This window comes from Bombina bombina, chromosome 3, assembly GCF_027579735.1.
Source record: "Bombina bombina isolate aBomBom1 chromosome 3, aBomBom1.pri, whole genome shotgun sequence".
Lineage (NCBI taxonomy): Eukaryota > Metazoa > Chordata > Amphibia > Anura > Bombinatoridae > Bombina > Bombina bombina.
This window is the reverse complement of record NC_069501.1, coordinates 1217721353-1217744707: the sequence shown is the minus strand read 5'-3', so window position 1 is coordinate 1217744707 and position 23355 is coordinate 1217721353. Positions and strand designations below refer to the sequence as shown.

The 23355-nt window shown below is 37.2% G+C and overlaps 2 protein-coding genes across 2 annotated transcripts; one reads left to right on the top strand and one right to left on the bottom strand.

Moving 5' to 3' along the window:
* Positions 1–1641: 1641 nt before the first annotated feature.
* Positions 1642–2286, top strand: THRSP (thyroid hormone responsive). The gene has a single exon (XM_053705079.1). It carries the CDS (start codon positions 1716–1718, stop codon positions 2100–2102), a length of 387 nt encoding a protein of 128 aa, XP_053561054.1. The 5' UTR covers positions 1642–1715; the 3' UTR covers positions 2103–2286.
* A 3990-nt stretch (positions 2287–6276) lies between these two features.
* On the bottom strand, positions 6277–15258 carry NDUFC2 (NADH:ubiquinone oxidoreductase subunit C2). The gene is made up of 3 exons (XM_053705078.1): positions 15046–15258; positions 8845–8988; positions 6277–6437 (listed from the first exon to the last, which is right to left on the bottom strand). Exons 1-3 carry the CDS (start codon positions 15182–15184, stop codon positions 6388–6390), a joined length of 333 nt encoding a protein of 110 aa, XP_053561053.1. The 5' UTR covers positions 15185–15258; the 3' UTR covers positions 6277–6387.
* Positions 15259–23355: the final 8097 nt, after the last annotated feature.

The following is a 23355-nucleotide window of genomic DNA, read 5'->3' as shown; positions in this document are numbered from 1 at the left end:
TTAATATTTATATGAATAGTTTTTATCAGATAATGTATATATGTGTTTGGTGCACTTTTTTTTTTTAACTCATACACTTTACAATAGGTCTTCAGTTGTGCAAACCCAACACACGCTATTTTCGTTTTCGCTCAAGCAACCATTTACTTTCAACTTGTAATATGCGTGCAAGTTAGCATGGTTGCGATACTGCTTATCACGATCTGCACTAACTTTAGAGCGCCACTTGTACTCTAGCTCTTGGTTAGTACTAATAAAGTTTTTATTTTGTTAAGACAAATTATAGCAATAATGTCAAGAGGGCAGCCTCTACATTGTACAAATTAATTATTCAAACATAGAATTTGATGGTACCAAAAGGCTCATCAAGTCTACCCATGTTACATGTGCAGTGTAAACATAACTATTTCTTATGATAGCCTTGTGTGCGTCACTGGCATGTTCTCATTTTACAGTCCTTGTGTTTACCACCTCTGTTGGAAGTTTATTCCATGAATCAACCACCCTGTGATAACCTGCTAACCTCTAAGTTAAAGAAACATGAAACCCAAAGCAATTCATGATTCAGATAGAACATACAGTTGTAAACCACTTTCCAATTTACATCTAATATCTAATTTGCTTCAGTCTTGTGGTATCCATTGTAGAAGAAACAGCAATGCACTAGGTGAGCCAATAGCATGAAGGATATATGTGCAGCCATCAGCAGCTCCTTAGCATACCTAGGTATGCTTTCCAACAAGGGTCACGGAGAGAATTAAACAAATTAAATAATATAAGTAAATTGGAATCATTTTGGGTTTCATGTCCCTTTAAGATTGTGACCCTTTGTTTTGGCATTTTGTTTTTTTGTGGAAAATGCTTTCAGCTTTCACTTTATTAAGTCCCTTCATATATTTGAAGGTTCCTATCAGGTCACCTATTTCCCTTTTCTCCTCTAAACTATACCCATTTAGATCATACAGCCTTTCTTTGTACATTTTATATTTTAGATCATTTACTATTTTAGTAGCCTCCTTTGGGACAGTTTCTAGTTTATTTATATCCTTCTGGAAATACGGTCTCTAGAAGTATACACAATATTCATGCTGAGGCCTAACTAATGATCTGTAAAGTAGCATAAAAACCTTGTTATTTCTGCTGCTAATACAATCTCACAATGCAATATTTCTACTTAATATTACAAAGTAATAAGTAGTATGTCTGAAACCGAGATCATTTGAATTTTTTTTTTATTTTATTTGAAATATATGTCTAAGTTATGGGGTTCTAAATATTTTTTATTTCATTTTAAACAAAATAGTCTTTGTGATATCTAAAACTGCTGTATGTCACTGATGAAATTAAAACATGATGTTGCAAAAGGAACCAGGATCAGGTGGTTCAATGACTTTATTTGCAAAACCTGAAACTACCAATTCATGATATTTAACGTGATGGAATTGAAGGTCTTGTTTACTTACAGATATATCTGGTCTCTTCAGACCTGTAATAACAGTTTTAACTTTGCTTTGGATTACTTCCAGTCTGGGTTTAAAGCAATGATGAAATTCTGCAAATATTAACTTAGTATTGCCATTCCTGGAACTCCTATTGGCTAGTTTTAATCGTATGGAGCATACTCACATGATTAAACCTCTGGCTTCTAAGATATAATTTAGACACAAATCAAGAATTGCTCAGAGTCGGCAGGTATCAGACTACTGAAAGAAACCATGCAAAAGTCACAAATCAGCTGCCTTTTCACTGTGATGAGCAAATACTGCGCCACAGCACGAGACATGGAGCAAGTCATCATGTTACCCAGTCTTCTACGGGAGGTGCCCATGGAGACACAAGGTAACACTGCAAACAATAGCAGCAACGACTTATATGAGCAGTACATCAAACTGAAGACTGTCAAGATCAGTTTGGAGAATGGATTCCTGCCACTGGCACATCATGACCTCAAGATGGAGGGAAATGCAAATGCTGTGAGCACCATGGATGAAGAAGCATTTTATTATCACTTGTTGGGATTATTCCAAATACTCAATCAGCTCACCCAAGAAGCCAGAGAACTGACCAGCAAGTACAAGGATCTCCTTGGTGCAACAAGATAAGCAAAAATGCCAAATCTTTCCCAGACCTTCATCTTTTAACTATGATTTGACTGCTGAGATCACAAACTCAATGGACCTTCTTGAAAAGCTGATTCCAAATAAAGTCTTGCCTGCAGTGATGGACATAACATATGGGAGGTGATAAGAAAACTAAAACTTCAGGGGGCTATTATTTTAAATTAAATGCAAATGTAAAATTATGGTTAAATAATAAAAAGTATTTGCAATGCAAACACAGGTTCAAAATGTTTTGTATTATAAATAACACAAAATGCCAGGAATATGAGCTACTTTTCTGGGTATTTTTTTTACTTGTACACACATATAGTACATAATGGTAAATGTATTGGGAGTAGCCTTCTTGTCATTTAAATTATTTAATCATGTCCATTCACAGCTCTGCATATAGAAGGGCACACTAAAAGCTGTTCCCTTAAAGGGACACTGAACCTATTTTTTTTTTTCTTTTGTGATTTAGATAGAGCACGACATTTTAAGCAACTTTCTAATTTACTCCTATTATCAAATTTTCTTCATTCTCTTGGTAAATGTAAGTTTAGATGCCGGCCCATTTTTTGTGAACAACCTGGGTTGTTCTTGCGGATTGGTGGATAAATTAATCCACAAATAAAAAAGTGCTTTCCAGAGTACTGAACCAAAAAAAAAATACTGTATGTAATTAAACCAATGGGAATTTTCCAACAATTTCATTTTATAAAGGCAATATATTGTGTTCTAACAGAAATAAACCGGAGACGGAAGATATGGTATGTGCGTCTGTATAAAAAGCAGGTACATCAATAGATCATATTATAATGCAGATAATGTTATACATTTAAAGGACCAGTAAATACAGTAGATTTGTATAATTAAATGCAAGATAAAAAGACAATGCAATAGCACTTACTCTGAACTTCGAGTAGTAGATTTTTTTCTGTCAAATTTCTAAGTTATGTATTTTTCCACTCCTCCTGTATCATGTAACAACCATCAGCCAATCACAAATGCATATACGTATATTCTGTGAATTCTTGCACATGCTCAGTAGGGTATGGTGACTCAAAAAGTGTAAATATCAAAGACTGTGCACATTTTGTTAATGGAAGTAAACTGTAAAGTTTTTTAAAATTCCTGCTCTTTAAACTTTAATTTTGACTTGAGTGTCCCTTTAAAGAAAGCATTTATATTTTGTTAATGTCCCTCTATTAAAAAAAGTAAAGAAGATTATCTGAAATTTGAGCACTCAAAATGGCTTGTCATCCCTGTATTAAAGGGACAGTAAACACTTATATACTTATAATGCGCAAAGTCTAGGGGAAATGAAGACAGGGAAACACATTGCCCATGGCCGTGCGAGTAGGTTACTATGTCATCTGCACTGCGTGGTGACATAGTTGAAAGCCTCTGGAACGAGCCGAGGCATTGAAAAGAAAAAAAAAAAATATTGAATGTTGAGAAGGAAGGTAGAGGGAGGAGTAGTTTGGGGGCCATTTTGGAGACATAGAAATCAATGATTACATTAGAGATATTTATTGCTGCTGCTGTTCACTATTGGGGGTGTGAATAATGATTGAATGGTAGTGATGTCGCGAACATAAAAATGTATGTTCGCAAACTTCCTCAAATGTTCGCGAACGGGTGAACCACCATAGACTTCAATAGGCAGGCGAATTTTAAAACCCACAGGGACTCTTTCTGGCCCCAATAGTGATGGAAAAGTTGTTTCAAGGGTACTAACACCTGAACTGTGGCATGCCGGAGGGGGATCCATGGCAAAACTCCCATGGAAAATTACATAGTTGATGCAGAGTCTGGTTTTAATCCATAAAGGGCATAAATCACCTAACATTATAAAATATGAGGAAAAAAAACCCACACTTTTTCCAACTTTGACCCCCAAAATCTGTTACACATCTACAACCACCAAAAAACAACCATGCTAAATAGTTTCTAAATTTGTCCTGAGTTTAGAAATACCCAATGTTAACATGTTCTTTGCTTTTTTGCAAGTTATAGGGAAATAAATATAAGTAGCACTTTGCTATTTCAAAATCACTTTTTTTCAAAATGAGCGCTAGTTACATTGGAACCCTGATATCTGTCAGGAATCGCTGAATATCCCTTGACATGTATATATATTTTTTTTTAGAAGACATCCCAAAGTATTGATCTAGGCCCATTTTGGTATATTTAATGCCACCATTTCACCACCAAATGCGATCAAATAAAAAAAAAAAAGTTCACTTTTTCACAAACTTTAGGTTTCTCACAGAAATTATTTACAAACAACTTATACAATTATGGCATAAATGGTTGTAAATGCTTCTCTGGGATCCCCTTTGTTGAGAAATAGCAGACTTATATGGCTTTGGCGTTGCTTTTTGGTAATTAGAAGGCTGCTAAATGCCACTTCGCCCCACACGTATTTTATTCCCAGCAGTGAAGGGGTTAATTAGGGAGCATGTAGGGAGCTTGTAGAGTTAATTTTAGCTTAAGGTGTAGTGTAGTAGACAACCCAAAGTATTGATCTAGGCCCATTTTGGTATATTTAATGCCACCATTTCACCGCCAAATGCGATCAAATTTAAATAAAATTTAAATTTTTTCGCAATTTTAGGTTTCTCGCTGAAATTATTTACAAACAGCTTATGCAATTATGGCACAAATGGTTGTAAATGCTTCTCTGGGATCCCTTTTGTTCAGAAATAGCAGACATATATGACTTTGGCGTTGCTTTCTGGTAATTAGAAGGCCGCTAAATGCTGCTGCGCATCACACGTGTATTATGGCTAGCAGTGAAGGGGTTAATTAGTTTGTAGGGAGCTTGCAGGGTTAATTTTAGCTTTAGTGTAGAGATCAGCCTCCCACCTGACACATCAGACCCCCTGATCCCTCCCAAACAGCTCCCTTCCATCCCCCACAATTGTCCCCGCCATCTTAAGTACTGGCAGAAAGTCTGCCAGTACTAAAATAAGTTTTTTAATTTTTTCTTTTAGCATATTTGCATATGCTGTGGTGTAGCATCCCCCCCCAAAACAGCTCTCTAACCCTCCCCATCTGCCTTATTGGCGGCCATCTTGGGTACTGGCAGCTGTCTGCTATTATTTCACAGTCAAAAAAGTGTTGTTTTTTTTAAATGTACATTACTGTTACAACAGATATGAGTGGTGGCACTGGGCAAGTGGGCACAGTATACGCTGTGAGCCTGACACACGCGCTGGCAGGCAGGCAACTGCAATTAGATTACACAGGGAAAAAAAAGCAGACCGATGTTCTAGCCCTAAAAAGGGCTTTTTGGGGTGCTGTCCTTACAGCAGAGATCAGATGAGTCCTTCAGGACTGTAGTGGACACTGAATACACTAGCCTAGCTATCGATTTCCCTATTAAATCAGCAGCAGTTACACTGTCCCTCCTCTCGCTAAGAATGCAGCTTCCAAATTAATCTAAAATGGATGCTGTCCAGGAGGTGGGAGGGTCTGCTGCTGATTGGCTGGAATGTGTCTTCTGACTGTGAGGTACAGGGTCAAAGTTTACTCAATGATGACGAATAGGGGGCGGATCAAACAACGCATATGTTTGCCCGCCGCAGCGAACATGCTATGTTCGCCTGGAACTACTATTCGCCGGCATCACTATTGAATGGTTATGGATTTTTACATTAGATAGTGATGTTAGTGGTGTTTACTGTCCCTTTAAGGATTAAATATCAGCATGTTTCCTATAAAACTAATGAATCAGGAGGTCTGACTTTAAAGTTGTTGGGCAGTAAAATCAGTTTATAGAAATAATAGTTTACAAAAAGTATATACCTGTAAGGACCTTTAAGAAAAGCTGTATAGAGCAATATGGTAAAGGAATGTAAAGTTATACAAACAATTAATTAATAGAAAATATTTTGATTAACAGATTTAAAAGGGTATCATTGTGTTTTACTGCCATAGAAATAGATTTAATTATTTATATTATGAGTGCAACAAACTTGCAGAATAGCAAACTGAGCAATGAAATTATACAGAAAATAAATGTTGCTGACCCCCCCAGTTGGGAACAGTTATGTTAGTATGAGAAAGACCAGCGAGGTGCTACATGTAATGTGAGTCAGAAATGGTACTGCATTAACAAACTTGATACTTCTAGATAAATATCTTCTTTTAAACAAAAAGCCAAACAATGCACATTTTAATTTTTTTTTAATATTAGTCATAACACAGGAAAACGTAATGTTTTCAAATCATAATTATAGTCCATCACAGACAGAAGAGCTGGAACATTGTGCCAAAATATCTAACGGACTGGGTGGAACTCTTCCAATACTTCAGCAAAAGTTTTCTTTTCTAAAACAGAGAAGAAGAAAAATATCAGAACAAGAAAACCATAGCGACTGGAAATAGACAATGAAAACTGAGAAGTCATTATCAGGTCCTAGCTGAGAAAGAGCTAAGAACATTTAAACACACCGTGTATTGCAGAAATCAAATGCTCTAGCCTCTAATGGATTAGTACATGTATTTTGTCATCACAGGGGATCTAAAATGTCAAAAATGTTCATGAATCAGATACAGCACGCAATTTAAAACAACTTTCTAATTAACTTCCATTATCTTATGCTTTGTTATTTGGTATCCTTTGTTGAAAAGTATAGATAAGTAGTCTCAAGAGCACCAATGCACTACTGTGAGCTAGCTGCTGATTGGTAGCTGCACATATGCATCTTGTCACTGGCTTAACTAATGTGCTCAGCTAGCTCCCAGCAATGCATTGCTGCTTCGACAAAGGACACCAAGAGAATGAAGCAAATTTGATAATAGAAATGTATTTAAAATTGTATTCTCTGTCTGAATCATTAAAGAGAGAAAAAAAATCACTTCCCTTTAATGCCAGCTGCAGAGTATTAAATTTAAGGGTAATCAATTATTTAGGTTTATTTTTGTATATGAAATAGCTTATTTAAGCCACAACCTATTCAAATGGCCTGAGCTTGCAGGAATAGCAGAGCTTATTGTCTTCTCTATATAAAGATATAAAGGCCACCATATCTCTGTGTGTATACACAAAAGACCAATACTCAAGTACTAAAATGTTCAATTGCTTCTTCTATCTTTCACATCCCCACTGTAAGTAAGGCTTCTTCTGTTGACTCTTGTTTACATAGCTTTTCTATAGCCACTACTGCTGTACTGAAATTGTCTGCATAGATGGTGTTTTGTGAAGGAAAAGTAACTATTTTAAATTACAATATAAAAAGGTAAAGAAGCAATTTGTAAATCAATTAATATACTACAGCTGGTAAAATAAATTGCTGGGAGCACATTGAAGGACCATTAAATCCAAAATTTTTCCTTCATGATTCAGATAGAGAATACAATTTTAAACAACATTCAAATTTCCTTCCATTATCTAATTAGCTTCATTTTTTGGATATCCTTTGTTGAAGAAATAGCAATGCACATGAGTGAGCCAATCACACAAGGCATCTATGTGCAGCCACCAATCAGCAGCTACGGAGCCTATCTAGATATGATTTTCAGCAAAGGATACCAAGAGAATGAAGCAAATTAGATAACAGAAGTAAATTGGAAAGTTGTTTAACATTGTATGTTTTATCTAAATCATGAAAGAATTTTTTTTGGTTTAAAGTCTCTTTAAATACAATATAATTGCATGATCAACAAGTGCATAATAAAAAGACACTGCAATAGCACTTTGCTAGAAAAAATAAAATAAATTTCAAAATTTACTTCAATTTGTCGGCCCCCTGTATCACATGACAGCCATCAGCCAGTCACAGAAACATATGTATATACTGTAAACTCTTGCACATGCTAAGCAGTAGCTGGAGCCTCCGAAACTGCATATAAAAATAGTCTGGATGTTCTATCTGAATCATTTTTCCCCCTTTATTGTCCCTTTAAAGAGAAGGGGAAAAAATACAGTACATGGTCTCTTTAACCTCCACAAAGGAGTCAGAGAGCTAAAATGGGGCTACACAAAACAAAGAAAGGGACACTAGTGCAGAAATGACAGCACATAATGTTTGCCTTGGAACGCCATAAACACCAAAACGTATGATTTACTCTGAATTGAATATATATTATTTATACAACTGCACAAATAGCACTTTTTCTGGATTGTATTGAAGACATAAACCTACTGTACTATGTGAACTCTAACATTCTTCACAGAAAATAAAACTTTATGCAAGAGAAAGGGCATACTTGACTTAGGTGAACACATTTAAAGGGACGGTCAACACTAAAATTGTTATAGTTTAAAGAGATAGATGACGCTTTTACTTCCCATTCCCCAGCTTTGCACAACCAACATTGTTATATTTATATACTTTATAACATTTAATCCTCTAAATTTCTGTCTGTTTCTAAGCCACTACCGACAGCCTCTTATCACATGCTTTTTTTATTTACTTTTCACAACAAGAGACTGCTAGTTCATGTGCGCCATATAGATAACATTGTGCTCTTTTCTGTGGAGTTGTGCAAAACAAAGCCCTAATTGGCTAAAATGCAAGTCAATAGATAATAAAATGTCATGTGATCAGGGGGCTTAGATGCAAGGTAAACACAGAGGTACAAAGTATATTAATATAACCATGTTGGCTGTACAAAACTAGGGAATGGATAATAAAGGGATTATCTATCTTTTTAAACAATAAAACTGTTGGAGTTGACTGTCCCTTTAACAATAATTGTGATCGGACCTTTATTAATTATAAAATAAACAAACCTGGTTTCTGGAAATCCTCTGGGTGTTGTCTCATGTATTCAAACAGATCCCGATCTAATTTTGCATTCTTGTAATTTTCGTATTTGGTACCATGGTATCCAAGGAAAAAGCCAATACTGGTAAACAGCAGCTGACGATGCACACCTGAAAGTGGCAGTGTAATTATATTTAAACAAAATGATGGGGGGGGGGGGATTTATTTATTTCTGGCTAATACTTAAAAGAAAAAAAATATATCAACTGGTCATATAGAATGAAACAATAGAGAAAAGGAGGGAGACAAATAAGAGTACATAGTAAAATATAGAGATAGTGTGCTCCACAGAAAATGTTGACAAGTGGCATTATGAAGTAGCTGGGTGGGGGTATTGTAATACTCTCGGCCAGATTGCGAGTTTTGCGTTATGAGCGGCTCAGTAATAACTTGCAAGTTATTTCCACCGCTCAACTTTAATAGTGCTGCTATTACAGGTTTGCAAAAACATGGCGTTAGCGGGCAATATGGTTGCACTGAGCTGCATACCACACACCAATACCAGCGCTGCTTTGAGCTGGTTTTACGTGCTCGTGCACGATTTCGCCATAGACATCAATGGGGAGAGCCGGCTAAAAAAAAGCCTAACACCTGCCCCATTGATTCCTATGGAGAAAGAAAATGTATGTTTACACCTAACACCCTAACATAAACCCAGAGTCTAAACACCCTTAATCTGCTGTCCCCGACATCGCCGCCACCTACATTACACTTATTAACCCCTAATCTGCCGCACCCGACATCGCCGCCACCTACATTACACTTATTAACCCCTAATCTGCCGCCCCAACTACATAATTTTATTAACCCCTAATCTGCCGCCCCCAATGTCGCCGCCACCTACATAAATTTATTAATCCCTAATCTGCCGCCCCCAACGTCGCCACTATACTAAAATTATTAACTCCTAAACCTCTGGCCTCCCACATCACTAAATAAATATATTAACCCCTAAACCTAAGTCTAACCCTAACCCCCTAACTTTAATATAATCAAAACAAATCTAAATAAAACCTACTATTAATAACTAAATAATTCCTATTTAAAACTAAATACTTACCTGTAAAATAAAACCTAAGATAGCTACAATATAACTAATAGTTATATTGTATCTAACTTAAATTTATTTCACAGGTAAGTTTGTATTTTTTTTTTTTTTAGGTAGACTAGTTAGTAAATAGCTATTAACTATTTACTTGCTACCTAGTTAAAATAAATACAAAGTTACCTGTAAAATAAAACCTTACCTGTCTTACACTAACACCTAACATTACACTAAAATTAAATAAATTACATTAAATACAATTAACTAAATTACAAAAAAAAATAAACACTAAATTACACAAAATAAAAAAGAGATGATCAAATATTTAAACAAATTACACCTAATCTAATAGCCCTATCAAAATAAAAAAGCCCTCCAAAGTAAAACAAAAACCCTAACCTAAACTAAACTGCCAATAGCCCTTAAAATGGCCTTTTGCGGGGCATTGCCCCAAAGAAATCAGCTCTGTTACCTGTAAAAAAATACAAACAACCCCCCAACAGTAAAACCCACCACCCACACAACCAAACCCTCCAAATAAAATCCTATCTAAAAAACCTAAGCTCCCCATTGCCCTGAAAAGGGCATTTGGATGGGCATTGCCCTTAAAAGGGCATTTAGCTCTTTTTCGTTGCCCAAACCCCTAATCTAAAAATAAAACCCACCCAATAAACCCTTAATAAAACCTTACACTAACCCCCGAAGATCCACTTACAGTTTTTAAAGATCGGACATCCATCCTCATCAAGCCGGGAGAAGTCTTCATCCAAGCGGGCAGAAGTCCTCAACAAAGCCGGGAGAAGTCTTCATCCAAGCGGCAAGAAGTCTTCATCCAGACGGCATCTTCTATCTTCATCCTTCCGACGCGGAGCGGCTCCATCTTCAAGACATCCGGCGCAGAGCATCCTCTTCTTTCGAATCTTCTTGAAGAATGAAGGTTCCTTTAAATGACGTCATTCAAGATGGCGTCCCTTGAATTCCGATTGGCTGATAGAATTCTAGCAGCCAATCGTAATTAAAGGGTAAAAAATGCAATCAGCCAATAGGATTGAGCTTCAATCCTATTGGCTGATCCAATCAGCCAATAGGATTTTTACCCTTTAATTACGATTGGCTGCTAGAATTCTATCAGCCAATCGGAATTCAAGGGACCCCATCTTTGATGACATCATTTAAAGGAACCTTCATTCTTCAAGAGAATTCGAAAGAAGAGGATGCTCCACGCCGGATGTCTTGAAGATGGAACCGCTCCGCGTCGGAAGGATGAAGATAGAAGATGCCGTCTGGAGGACGACTTCTGCCTGCCTGGAGGACGACTTCTGCCTGCTTAATGAGGATGGATGTCCGGTCTTCAAAAACTGTAAGTGGATCTTCGGGGGTTAGTGTTAGGTTTTATTAAGGGTTTATTGGGTGGGTTTTATTTTTAGATTAGGGGTTTGGGCAACGAAAGAGAGCTAAATGCCCTTTTAAGGGCAATGCCCGTCCAAATACCCTTTTCAGGGCAATGGGGAGCTTAGGTTTTTTTAGATAGGATTTTATTTGGGGGGTTTGGTTGTGTGGGTGGTGGGTTTTATTTATTATTTTTTTTACAGGTAAAAGAGACGATTTCTTTGGGTCAATGCCCCGCAAAAGGCCCTTTTAAGGGCTATTGGCAGTTTAGGCTAGGTTTTTGTTTTTATTTGGGGGGGGGGCTTTTTTATTTTGATAGGGCTATTAGATTAGGTGTAATTAGTTTAAATATTTGATCATTTCTTTTTTATTTTGTGTAATTTAGTGTTTATTATTTTTTGTAATTTAGTTAATTGTATTTAATTAATGTAATTTATTTAATTTTAGTGTAATGTTAGGTGTTAGTGTAACTTAGGTTAGGTTTTATTTTACAGGTAAATTCATATTTATTTAAACTAGGTAGCTAGTAAATAGTTAATAGCTATTTACTAACTATTCTACCTAGTTAACCTCTTAAGGACATATGACGAAATGTTTCCGTCATAAAACAATTGAGCAAACTGAAAGCTGTGTCCTTAAAGGGTTAAAATAAATACAAACTTAGCTGTGAAATAAAAATAAAACCTAAGATAGCTACAATGTAACTATTAGTTATATTGTAGCTAGCTTAGGGTTTATTTTACAGGTAAGTATTTAGTCTTAAATAGGTATTATTTAGGTAATAATAGTAGGTTTTATTTAGATTTATTTTAATTATATTAAAGTTAGGGTTAGACTTAGGGTTTAATATATTTATTTAGTGTTAGTGATGTGGGAGGCCAGAGGTTTAGGGGTTAATAACTTTAGTATAGTGGCGGCGACATGGGGCAGCAGATTAGGGGGTTAATAATATTTAACTAGTGTTTACGATGCGGTAGTGCAGCGGTTTAGGGGTTAATATGTTTATTATAGTGGCAGCGATGTCCTGAGCGGCAGATTAGGTGTTAATAATTTTATTTTAGTATTTGCGATGAGGGAGGGCCTCGGTTTAGGGGTTAATAGGTAGTTTATGGGCGTTAGAGAACTTTGTAGCACTTTAGTTATGAGTTTTATGTTAGCTTTGTAGCGTAAAACCCATAAATACTGACTTTCAGTTTACGGTACCGATCTTGTAGTTATGGGCTGTACCACTCACTTTTTGGCCGGACAGGCAAACTCGTAATACTGGCGCTGTGAAAGTCCTATTGAAAAAGGACTTTTTAAAAAGTGCGGTACTTACGTTGCGTGACGGCCAAAAAAGTCTGCGGTACAGCTATACCTACAAGACTCGTAATAGCAGCGGTAGTGAAAAAGAGCCATAACGCTGCTTTTTCACTCATAACGCAAAACTCGTAATCTAGCCATATGTTATTTATAAAATGTCACTTAAAGGGACAGTACACTGTAAAATTGTTTTTCCATTAATGTATTTTCAATGGCTTGTTATACCAGCTGCAGAGTAAAAAATATTTGAGAAATTGCATTTTCTGGTTTATTTGTGTATATGAAGTAGCTGGTTTTGTGCTTTGAAATTCACAGCCTATTACACTGGGTTATCTTATCTGATTATGTTATAACTTTGTGTACACAGACTGGCTTCTTTATCTTATAATTGTCTGGAACACCAAAGCTCAATGCATAGAGAGAACAATGGAAAATTATCATTTTATTACTTAAAGGGACAGTCAAGTCCAAAAAACCCTCTCATTTTTCAAATAGGGCATGTAATTTTAAACAACTTTCCAATTTACTTTTATCAACAATTTTGCTTTGTTCTCTTGGTATTCTAGTTAAAAGCAAACATAGGAAGGCTCATATGATAATTTTTATGCCCTTGAAGGCCGCCTCTTTTTTATTAGCTTTTCACAGCAGGGGAGAGCTAGTACATGTCAGCCATATAGATAACATTGTAATCACGCCCGTGGCTAGTGGCAGACACTGCACTAATTGGCTAAAAGGCAAGTCAATAGATAATAACTAAAAGTCATGTGATTAGGGGAGGTCAGAAGATGCTTAGATACCAGTTAGTCACAGAAGTAAAAAGTGTATTAATATAACTGTGTTGGTTATGCAAAACTGAGGAATGTGTAATAAAGGGATTATCTATCTTTTTAAACAACAAAAATTCTGGGGTTGACTGTCCCTTTAACTATCCTGCATCCCACTGAAAGTGTAACTTCTTCTGCTAACTGTGTTTACTTAGGCTTGTCAATAGCATATACTCCAGTATAAAAACTTTCACTATAGGTTGGGAAACCACAAGCTAAATCAGCTATTTCAAATGCTGAAATATGAGTAAAGGAGCTACTTGCAACCAATTTAATACACTCTATAGCAGGAAAACTGATCATTTGGAATAATTTAAAGTGGAGAAAGTTTTTGGGTGAACTGTCCCTTTAAGCAGTTTTAAGTGCAAATTAATTTAACAAATTGGGCAGGTATCTTACACACTTTTACCCAGAGTACTATATTGATCTCAAAGTGTCACCCAATTAACTAACTAAATATTTGACAAATAAAAACATATATACAATGTCAACCTAAATTAAATATCAATTTCAAATGGAATGAAAATAAATCACTTCTATCTTGTTGTTGTAGAAGGCAGTGTTATGCCAAAAAGCATTTTTTATCCAGTAGTATACAAGCTAATCTGTACTATATACTTTGTCCCTTATAATTAAAGTGCATCTGGAACTTGATCATTCATGGTTTACTGAGAAGTTTACAATTCCAGACCTATTTGGGTAGATACTTATAGTTTATTTTAATATTGAAATATGCAGATATATTTTTCCTTCTTATTTATTTATGCACTTTGCATTTCAAGATCCAATCCATTATGCTACATCCATGAGTATCAGAGAGGACAGTAAAACATCAAACCTGACCTGCAACATTTTAATAAGTGAAGTATTTTAACTGGAACATATGAGCAGGATACCAACTGCCATGACAGCCCTTATGTCTGTAATGTAGATGTGTCTAGACGGGGAATGGCAAAAGAAAGATCACAACTTATTTGTAGATTAGTTAGCTCAGTGTTACAATTAAAAAAAAAAAAAATAACCTAGAAAGTAGGGCTGTCAAAAAAAACAAACTCCCCCCCCAATAACAAAACCACTGCTGATAAGCTATTGCAACAGTGTATTTACCATTGGGGGGAAATATGAAGCAGTCTTGTGGGCCACAGCGCATAGGTTGGAGGGGGTGAAAAGACAACCCCCTATTAGCTGCTTAGATGCCAAAGAGTGTGCCAACACAGACATTTATGTCATACAAGGGCTTAAACCTTGCCCTAAACAAAAATATGATAAAGTTGTATGAACAGATATGCTCTCACCAATATACCACGGAGTGAAAGATTTGGGCATAATAAAAATTTTCACCCACAAAGCCACACAAATGTGGTACGACACCATGAGTGGTTACACTGATCTGGCTCTCCCTTAGCCTGTCTGCGTATTTGGAATTTATACTTTATTTAGCAATAAGGATATCAGACAGACATTCAATAATTCAGGGCTACCCCTATTTAGTGTCCATAGCATCACTCTATAGGTCCTGCCCCGGTCTAAATGTGTATATGACAGGCCTGCGTGTCACCGTGGCAATGCTATCAATATGTGACAGCTGCCCTCAACCCTTCTCTCACCCGCCCGCAGAGCTGGAAAGTGGCTGACCGCGTTGTGGGAAATGGCAGTCAGGTACCCCACAAAGCCGAGCCACACCGAGTTCCTGTTCACCAGCCCCGGCGGCGGCAACGACCGAGCCTCGTCCGGAAACCAGCCCATTGCGGTGCAATCCAAGGACACCGGGGGAACTTTAGAGGAGACGGACACGAGATACACACAGAACCTCCTCCGGAAACATGCAAAACGAAATTAAGGTTCCGCTTGAGAAAGAAACTGCGGTGGAGCACCGCCCACAACCTGGGGCGTGTATTGCTTTGTCAAATGGCATAAAAGGGAACGGTGCTTACGGGATATGTATGCGCCTGTGCCAGAAAGGACTTGCAACTTTTGGCTCTGGGGGCAGGTACAACCAAGTTGCCCAGATATATTATCCACCTATTTTAAAATGCTATAGTTGACAAAAAGGACATTTGTAGTGGATCATTGGTTATCATCTGGCTACTTTTATAGCACATACAGGACAGGCTGCAGTTATATTAACCAGGGCTTCTGAGGGTACAGGCACTGACTGGGCTGTTCATGTTGTACATACAGTATATTAATAGCTACAAATAAACACTACACTAAAGAGATAAATAGAAATAACATAATTTATGTAAGAACTTACCTGATAAATTAATTTCTTTCATATTGGCAAGAGTCCATGAGCTAGTGACAGACATCCCAACTCTCCTGGAAGTTCCGGGAGTCTCCTGCATTGTAATAGCGGCTCCCTGATGCCCGCAAATTAAATACAATATCCCGGAATTCGACTGTGCCAGGATAGGATGCAAATCATGTCACCCACAATCATTGTCAATTATGTCAGTTCTGATTAGCACACACAAAATCGGGTAGCACCCCATGTGACTTCGTCATGAGTTGTGTCTAAGGCGTTTCCATGGTAGCAGGATGTGACGCGATGAAGCCGGTTTCCTCACCAATGAGGAGCCCATGGGGCGAGCACAGAGCTAAGCTGCTGTGGCTGAGCGCCGGTGACCAGTTTGTAACGCGGTGACCCTGGGGGAAAGTGAGTGTGCGCTGCTCGGTGATTCTATATACACGTTGCCAGGGCTGGAAGTATTTTTGTATCACGTGTATGGTGCATATACAATGATCGGAGCATGCACAGAGGACATGGATTCTCAACTCCAATCGGTCACACTCACTCATACAATAGTCCTCAGATCTATGTATTCCTACATCCCTAATTGAATTTTATACTCCAGGGATACCCCATAATTTCTTACAGCTGTACAACATCTGAAACAAATAGGAAAATATATTTGTCTAGAAAATAATAAAAAATAATATATATATATATATATATATATATATACTGTATATATATAATTTGGCCAGGTAACAATTTAAAGGGACATTAACCCACTTTTCTTTTTTGTTTTGGGGGGGGGGGGTTGCGCAGTAGCCAGTGAAGCCACCTCCCTGAAATGAGTTTTTGCAGGTTGGGATGTCTGTAGTGACGTATGGGATATACAATCCTACCAGGAGGGGCAAAGTTTCCCAAACCTCAAAATGCCTATAAATACACCCTTCACCACACCCACAATTCAGTTTAACGAATAGCCAAGAAGTGGGGTGATAAAGAAAGGAGTAAAAAGCATCAACAAAGAAATTTGGAAATAATTGTGCTTTATACAATAAATCATAACCACCACAAAAAAGGGTGGGCCTCATGGACTCTTGCCAATATGAAAGAAATGAATTTATCAGGTAAGTTCTTACATAAATTATGTTTTCTTTCATGTAATTGGCAAGAGTCCATGAGCTAGTGAAGTATGGGATAGCAATACCCAAGATGTGGAACTCCACGCAAGAGTCACTATAGAGGGAGGGATAAAAATAAAAACAGCCATTTTCCGCTGAAAAAAATAATCCACAACCCAAAATCTAAATTAATTCTTATTAAATGAAAAGAAAAAACTTAAAACCTAAGCAGAAGAATCAAACTGAATCAGCTGCCTGAAATACTTTTCTACCAAAAAACTGCTACTGAAGAAGCGGATACATCAAAATGGTAGAATCTAGTAAATGTATGCAAAGAAGAACAGGTTACTGCTTTGCAAATCTGAACAACTGAAGCTTCATTCTAAAAAGCCCACTAAGTGGAGACTAATCAAGTAGAATGAGCTGTAATTCTCTGAAGCAGGGCTTGACCCGACCCCAAATAAGCTGAATGAATCAAAAGCTTTAACCACGAAGCCAAGGAAATGGCAGAAGCCTTCTGACATTTCCTAGAACCAGGAAATAAAACAAATAGACTAGAAGTCTTCCTGAAATCTTAAGTAGCTTCAACATAATGTTTCAAAGCTCTTACCACATCCAAAGAATGTAAGGATTTCTCCAAAGAATTCTTAGGATTAGGACACAAGGAAGGGACAACAATTTCTCAATGTTGTTGTTAGAATTCACAACCTTAGGTAAGAATTTAAATGAAGTCCGCAAAACCGCCTTATCCTGAGAAAAAAATCAGAAAAGGAGATTCACAAGAAAGAGCAGATAATTCAGAAATTCTTCTAGCAGAAGAGATGGCCAAAAGGAACAACACTTCTCAAGAAAGTATTTTAATGTCCAAAGAATGCATAGGCTCAAATGGAGGAGCCTGTAAAGCCTTCAAAACCAAAATAAGACTCCAAGGAGGAGAGATTGATTTAATGACAGGCTTGATACAAACCAAAGCCTGTACAAAAACAGTGAATGTCAGGAAGCTTATCAATCTTTCTGTGAAATGAGACAGAAAGAACAGAGATTTGTCCCTTCAAGGAACTTGCAGACAGAACCTTATTTAATGAGTGTTTTAGTGAGATGTAGCGCCAGGGACAGAAACACCTATAGCTCTGAACAAAAAGACTGACAAGGATTGGTGAGAAGTTTAGTATGATATGTTCAAAGCGCCTCAAATGGGCTAGATGTTATGAAATTCGTGAGATGTATGCATAAAAAGTTTAATTCCAAATGGGTTAAAACATAACGATGGTAAGTGCAAAAACAATAAATAAATACAATAAGATGTGGATCCACACTTGCACAAGTATAACAATAAATAATCTGTTAAAAACATTAAAAGTTTAAAATTACATAAATTATTTGGGAAATAGGCTCCAAGGAGTGGAAAGGAGACCTGTGGGTTGACTTGCAAGTGTTACCTTGGGAGAAAGGACATATGTGGTTGTGCTAAATCACCATTAATAATGGTGTTGTGGCTGTGACAAAGAGTAAAAATGAGTAAAACATTAGTGAAAAACTGGTGGAAAAAAGCTGGTGAAGAAAAATAAAAATCAATTGCAGTCCAGAGTGAAAATATCACAAAATGTACTAACTAAATGGGAAACAATATATAAAAATTGGTCAAATTAAAAAAGGTGGAAACATATAAAAATTGTGAAAAAGTGAAAAAATTGAGAGAGAAAAATGAAAAAAGAGAACAAGGTCAATATTTGTAATCCAAAATAGTGTCCAAAAATAGTGTCCTGAAATAGTGTAGATAAGGAGATCCAAAAATAATCGTGTATAGTACAGGTAGCCCTCAGTTTACGCCGGGGTTAGGTTCCAGAAGGAATGGTTGTAAATCGAAACTGTTGTAAATTGATACCCAGTTTATAATGTAAGTCAATGGGAAGTGAGGGAGATAGGTTCCAGGCCCCTCTCAAAATTGTCATAAGTAACACCTAATACATTATTTTTAAAGCTTTGAAATGAAGATTTTAAATGCTAAACATCATTATAAACCTAATAAAATAATCACACAACACAGAATATATAATTAAACTAAGTTAAATTAACAAAAACATTTGCTAAACAGCATTATAAACCTAATACAATAATCAAACAACACAGACTTCACTTGCAGTTTTCTGCAAACAGTTCTTTGTATGCATTCCAATCTGGACTGATTTATAGACAGGAAGATCTTGTTCCTTTGAAATCTGCTCGATAGCTCAGGTCTGGTTAAACTGGTTAATTTCAGCTTGCTTGGCTTTGCTGCAACACAAGTGGACAGCTCCACCTACCGGCTATTTTAATAAATGCACTGCTTCTCAATGCTTTTCAATAGCAGTCACATGACTGGAAAAAAAGGTTGTTATTCTGAAACGGTGTAAATTGAACCGTTGTAAAACGAGGGCCACCTGTATATAGTTTGGAAAAAGGAAACCTTATTTTCCTGGTGGTGAGACTCTGTTTGTAGTTCCTGATGGGGAGAATTGTTTCGTTGGTTTGGTTAACTCTCTTATCTGTATTTACGTTGTTTCGAGGGTGACATAATATCCTCTTCTCTATGATTGGTTGGAAGTTTGTTTACACTCAAAAGGGGCCATGTGTGTTTGCGGTCTTCCTATTGGCTAGTTCTAGCTTGTCTCGTTACTGAAATTTAAAGAGAATCGATTGAACGTGACGTAATGTGTGTTTATCTTATGTTTGCGATCTTCTTTAAAATACAGTCTAATGAAATAGAGTTGGATGGTTTATAAAAAGTCTGTTATGCATATTTAACAAAACAGATGTTATCTCTGCGACTGTCGATGTTGAATTGCTGAGATATCTACCGTAGAAACCAAAATACTTTACTATCCGGTGACTTAATGAGCCTTATCAAGACCCCATTGGTATCTCAATTGTTAATGGTTCTAAAATTCTCAGATGGAGCGTTTTAACTACTAAGATGTATCATAATATGTTGTCACTGTAGAGGGCAAGAGCCTACTTGACTCATAATGTTATAAACGTTATGTAGATACTCTATGCTGCTCATATATGTAACGGTTGAGGAAATGTAATGGTAATTTATCTTAAAAAAAGTAAATTTATGCTTACCTGATAAATTAATTTCTTCTACGATACGACAAGTCCACGGATTTCATCCTTACTTGTGGGATATTAAAGGGACAGTTTACCCAAAAAGTTATCTAATTTTAAATAAAACTGCAGGAATAGTTATATACATTATTGCCAAACACTCTGCAAGAATCCTTTTCTTTGTGTGTAAATATTTTTTTGAAATATCCGTTTTCAAACTAAGTTACCAATACCCATTGACATAGTTTTTGGCCGTGCGGCCAGTCTGCTTTCACTCACTTCAGTGCAGCAGAGCCCATGTGCCTTCCCCAACTGTGACGTCATGGCAAGGAAGTGAGTCTGTGTTCAACTGTAAACAGTTTATTTTCTTGCCGGGATAACAGTGACATTTTAATGAGAGGGAGCTCTGCTGAAAAGTAGCTTCGGAGCTGTAAATGTGATCAGAGCTGTAAATGTGATCGAAGAGGAATGCAGGTCCAGTAATTTACAGGCTTGGGGTCAGAGAGGTTATACATGTTACTAAATTACATGCTAATCGTCCCCCCCTCCCCCTGCCACCGAATGGAATCAACTGCCAACATTTGTATTTGTAGCTCTGCATATTTAGCAGCACACCGTCAAGATATTCGGTCAGTGCTCTGATCTGGGTTTGATCTCCTGACGGCTTTCCTTCTCAAGGCTTCCTGCCGCTCTGCTTTGTGAGCAGAATGTTTAGGTCAAAGAATCACTCTCTAATTAACCCTTTGCTACTCTACTGTAACACATAAAGGGTATAAACACCAAATACATTTTTATTAGGATATATGCAGGTGAAGCTCATCGCATTGCATACACACTCATAACATTTGCATAGATTAAAATAGCTATATTTAATTGGTCAGGGGGCGTGATAATAGATCTTTGTTGTCCAGCCCTTTTAACTGGGAGTTCCAGTGGCATTGAGATTAATAGGTACAGTACAAACTAAAAAAAAACTATTTTTTATATTGCTAAGTTTATTGGTTATACATTGATTTTAATTTGTAAGACTGTGTTAATGCAGCTAAGCATTTGCAGCTCTAGTGTGAACTGGTCCTTTAACCTCCTGCTAACAGGAAGTGGCAAAGAGCACCACAGCAGAGCTGTATATATAGCTCCTCCCTTCCCTCCACCTCCAGTCATTCGACCGAAGTTAGGAAGAGAAAGGAAAAGCCAAAGGTGCAGAGGTGACTGAAGTTTATAAAAAAAATAATATAATCTAAATCTGTCGGAAAAATGACAGGGAGGGCCGTAGACTCGTATCGTAGAAGAAATTAATTTATCAGGTAAACATAAATTTACTTTTCTTCTACAAGATACGACGAGTCCACGGATTTCATCCTTACTTGTGGGATACAATACCAAAGCTACAGGACACGGATGAAACGGGAGGGACAAGACAGACCTAAACGGAAGGCACCACTGCTTGAAGAACCTTTCTCCCAAAAACAGCCTCAGAAGAAGCAAAAGTATCAAATTTGGAAAAAGTATGAAGAGACGACCAAGTCACAGCATTGCAAATCTGTTCAACAGAAGCATCGTTTTTAAAAGCCCATGTGGAAGCCACAGCCCTAGTAGAATGAGCCGTAATTCTTTCAGGAGGCTGCTGTCTAGCAGTCTCATATGTCAGGCAAATGATACTTTTCAGCCAAACAGAAAGAGAGGTAGCCGTAGCTTTCTGACCCCTACGCTTTCCAGAAAAAAACAATGAATAATGAAGATGATTGACGGAAATCCTTAGTGGCTTGTAAGTAAAACTTCAAGGCACGGACCACGTCCAGGTTATGTAACAGACACTCCTTCTTAGAAGAAGGATTAGGACACAAGGAAGGAACAACAATTTCCTGATTAATATTCTTATTTGAAACAACCTTAGGAAGGAATCCATGCTTGGTACGTAAAACCACCTTATCAGAATGAAAGATAAGATAAGGCGAGTCACATTGTAATGCTGAAAGCTCAGAAACTCTATGAGCAGAAGAGATAGCAACCAAAAACAAAACTTTCCAAGATAACAATTTAATATCTATGGAATGCATGGGTTCAAACAGAACCCCTTGAAGAACACTAAGGACTAAATTCAAACTCCATGGTGGAGCAATTGGTCTAAAGACAGGCTTAAATCTGGACAGAGCCTGACCCCAGGGTACTGCAAAATTACTCGAGAACGATCCGGTGAACAGAACACAAGTTTAGACCCCACCGGAGCTAATGCCTGCTGCCTTCTCAGTCAGAGTAAACTGCGCGCCTGAGCACGCGAAATAGGCCCCGCCCATCATGGACGTCGTCCTAACAGTCTGTTTAACTGCATGGGAAGCGGTTTGCAAAATAAGCCATGTGGTCCCCTTAAACTCTTTTAATAAAAACTGCAGTCCTACTGACTTTGTATAAAATATAAAATTTCAAGCTGCCTCTCCCAGTGTCCAGCCAGTTCTGATATACCATGTCTCCTCAGAAATAAAAGACTGAACATACCTTAATGCTGCTTGTAGCATGACACCGTTCTCCACACTGAAGATTTCTCTTGCACTACCTTCAGAAGCTCTGTGGGAACCAACATGGATCTTAGTTACATCTGCTAAGATCATCAGCCTCAGGGCAGAAATCTTCTTCATTCCATATCTCCCTGAGGAAAATAGTACTCACCGGTACCATTTAAAATAAAAAACTTCTTGATTGAAGAATCTAAAACTAACACCTCACTTTACCTCTTCCTAGTACTAACACAGGTAAAGAGAATGACTGGGGGTGGAGGGAAGGGAGGAGCTATATATACAGCTCTGCTGTGGTGCTCTTTGCCACTTCCTGTTAGCAGGAGGTTAATATCCCACAAGTAAGGTTGAAATCCGTGGACTCATCGTATCTTGTAGAAGAAACAGAGGCTTATCATATTATTTATCCTCTGTTAAGGACATGGTTCCTTATGGAGTCAAGATATTATGGACGTTATGGGGATTCATTGTGCTAATATCTGTACCATTAAAGAACTATAATAATGAAATCCGTTTAAATTTGAAGGTGGACTTAATTGGCTAGAGACATACATGATCTCTAGCCAATTAAGTCCACCTTTCAAATTTAAACGGATTTCATTATTATAGTTCTTTAATGGTACAGATATTAGCACAATGAATCCCCATAAAGTCCATAATATCTTGACTCCATAAGGAACCATGTCCTTAACAGAGGATACATAATATGATAAGCCTCTATTTTTTAAGATAAATTACCATTACATTTCCTCAACCGTTACATATATGAGCAGCATAGAGTATCTACATAACGTTTATAACATTATGAGTCAAGTAGGCTCTTGCCCTCTACAGTGACAACATATTATGATACATCTTAGTAGTTAAAACGCTCCATCTGAGAATTTTAGAACCATTAACAATTGAGATACCAATGGGGTCTTGATAAGGCTCATTAAGTCACCGGATAGTAAAGTATTTTGGTTT

Bases quoted from the DNA above. Each gene is read 5' to 3' on its own strand.
- NDUFC2 (XM_053705078.1), bottom strand. From the start codon at position 15,184: ATGGGCTGGTTTCCGGACGAGGCTCGGTCGTTGCCGCCGCCGGGGCTG. The intron at 8,989-15,045 runs GTGAGAGAAGGG...TGCCACTTTCAG, and splicing joins CTTTCCAGCTCTGCGGGCGG to GTGTGCATCGTCAGCTGCTG. The intron at 6,438-8,844 runs GTTTGTTTATTT...TCTCTGTTTTAG, and splicing joins AGAGGATTTCCAGAAACCAG to AAAAGAAAACTTTTGCTGAA.
- THRSP (XM_053705079.1), top strand. From the start codon at position 1,716: ATGCAAAAGTCACAAATCAGCTGCCTTTTCACTGTGATGAGCAAATAC.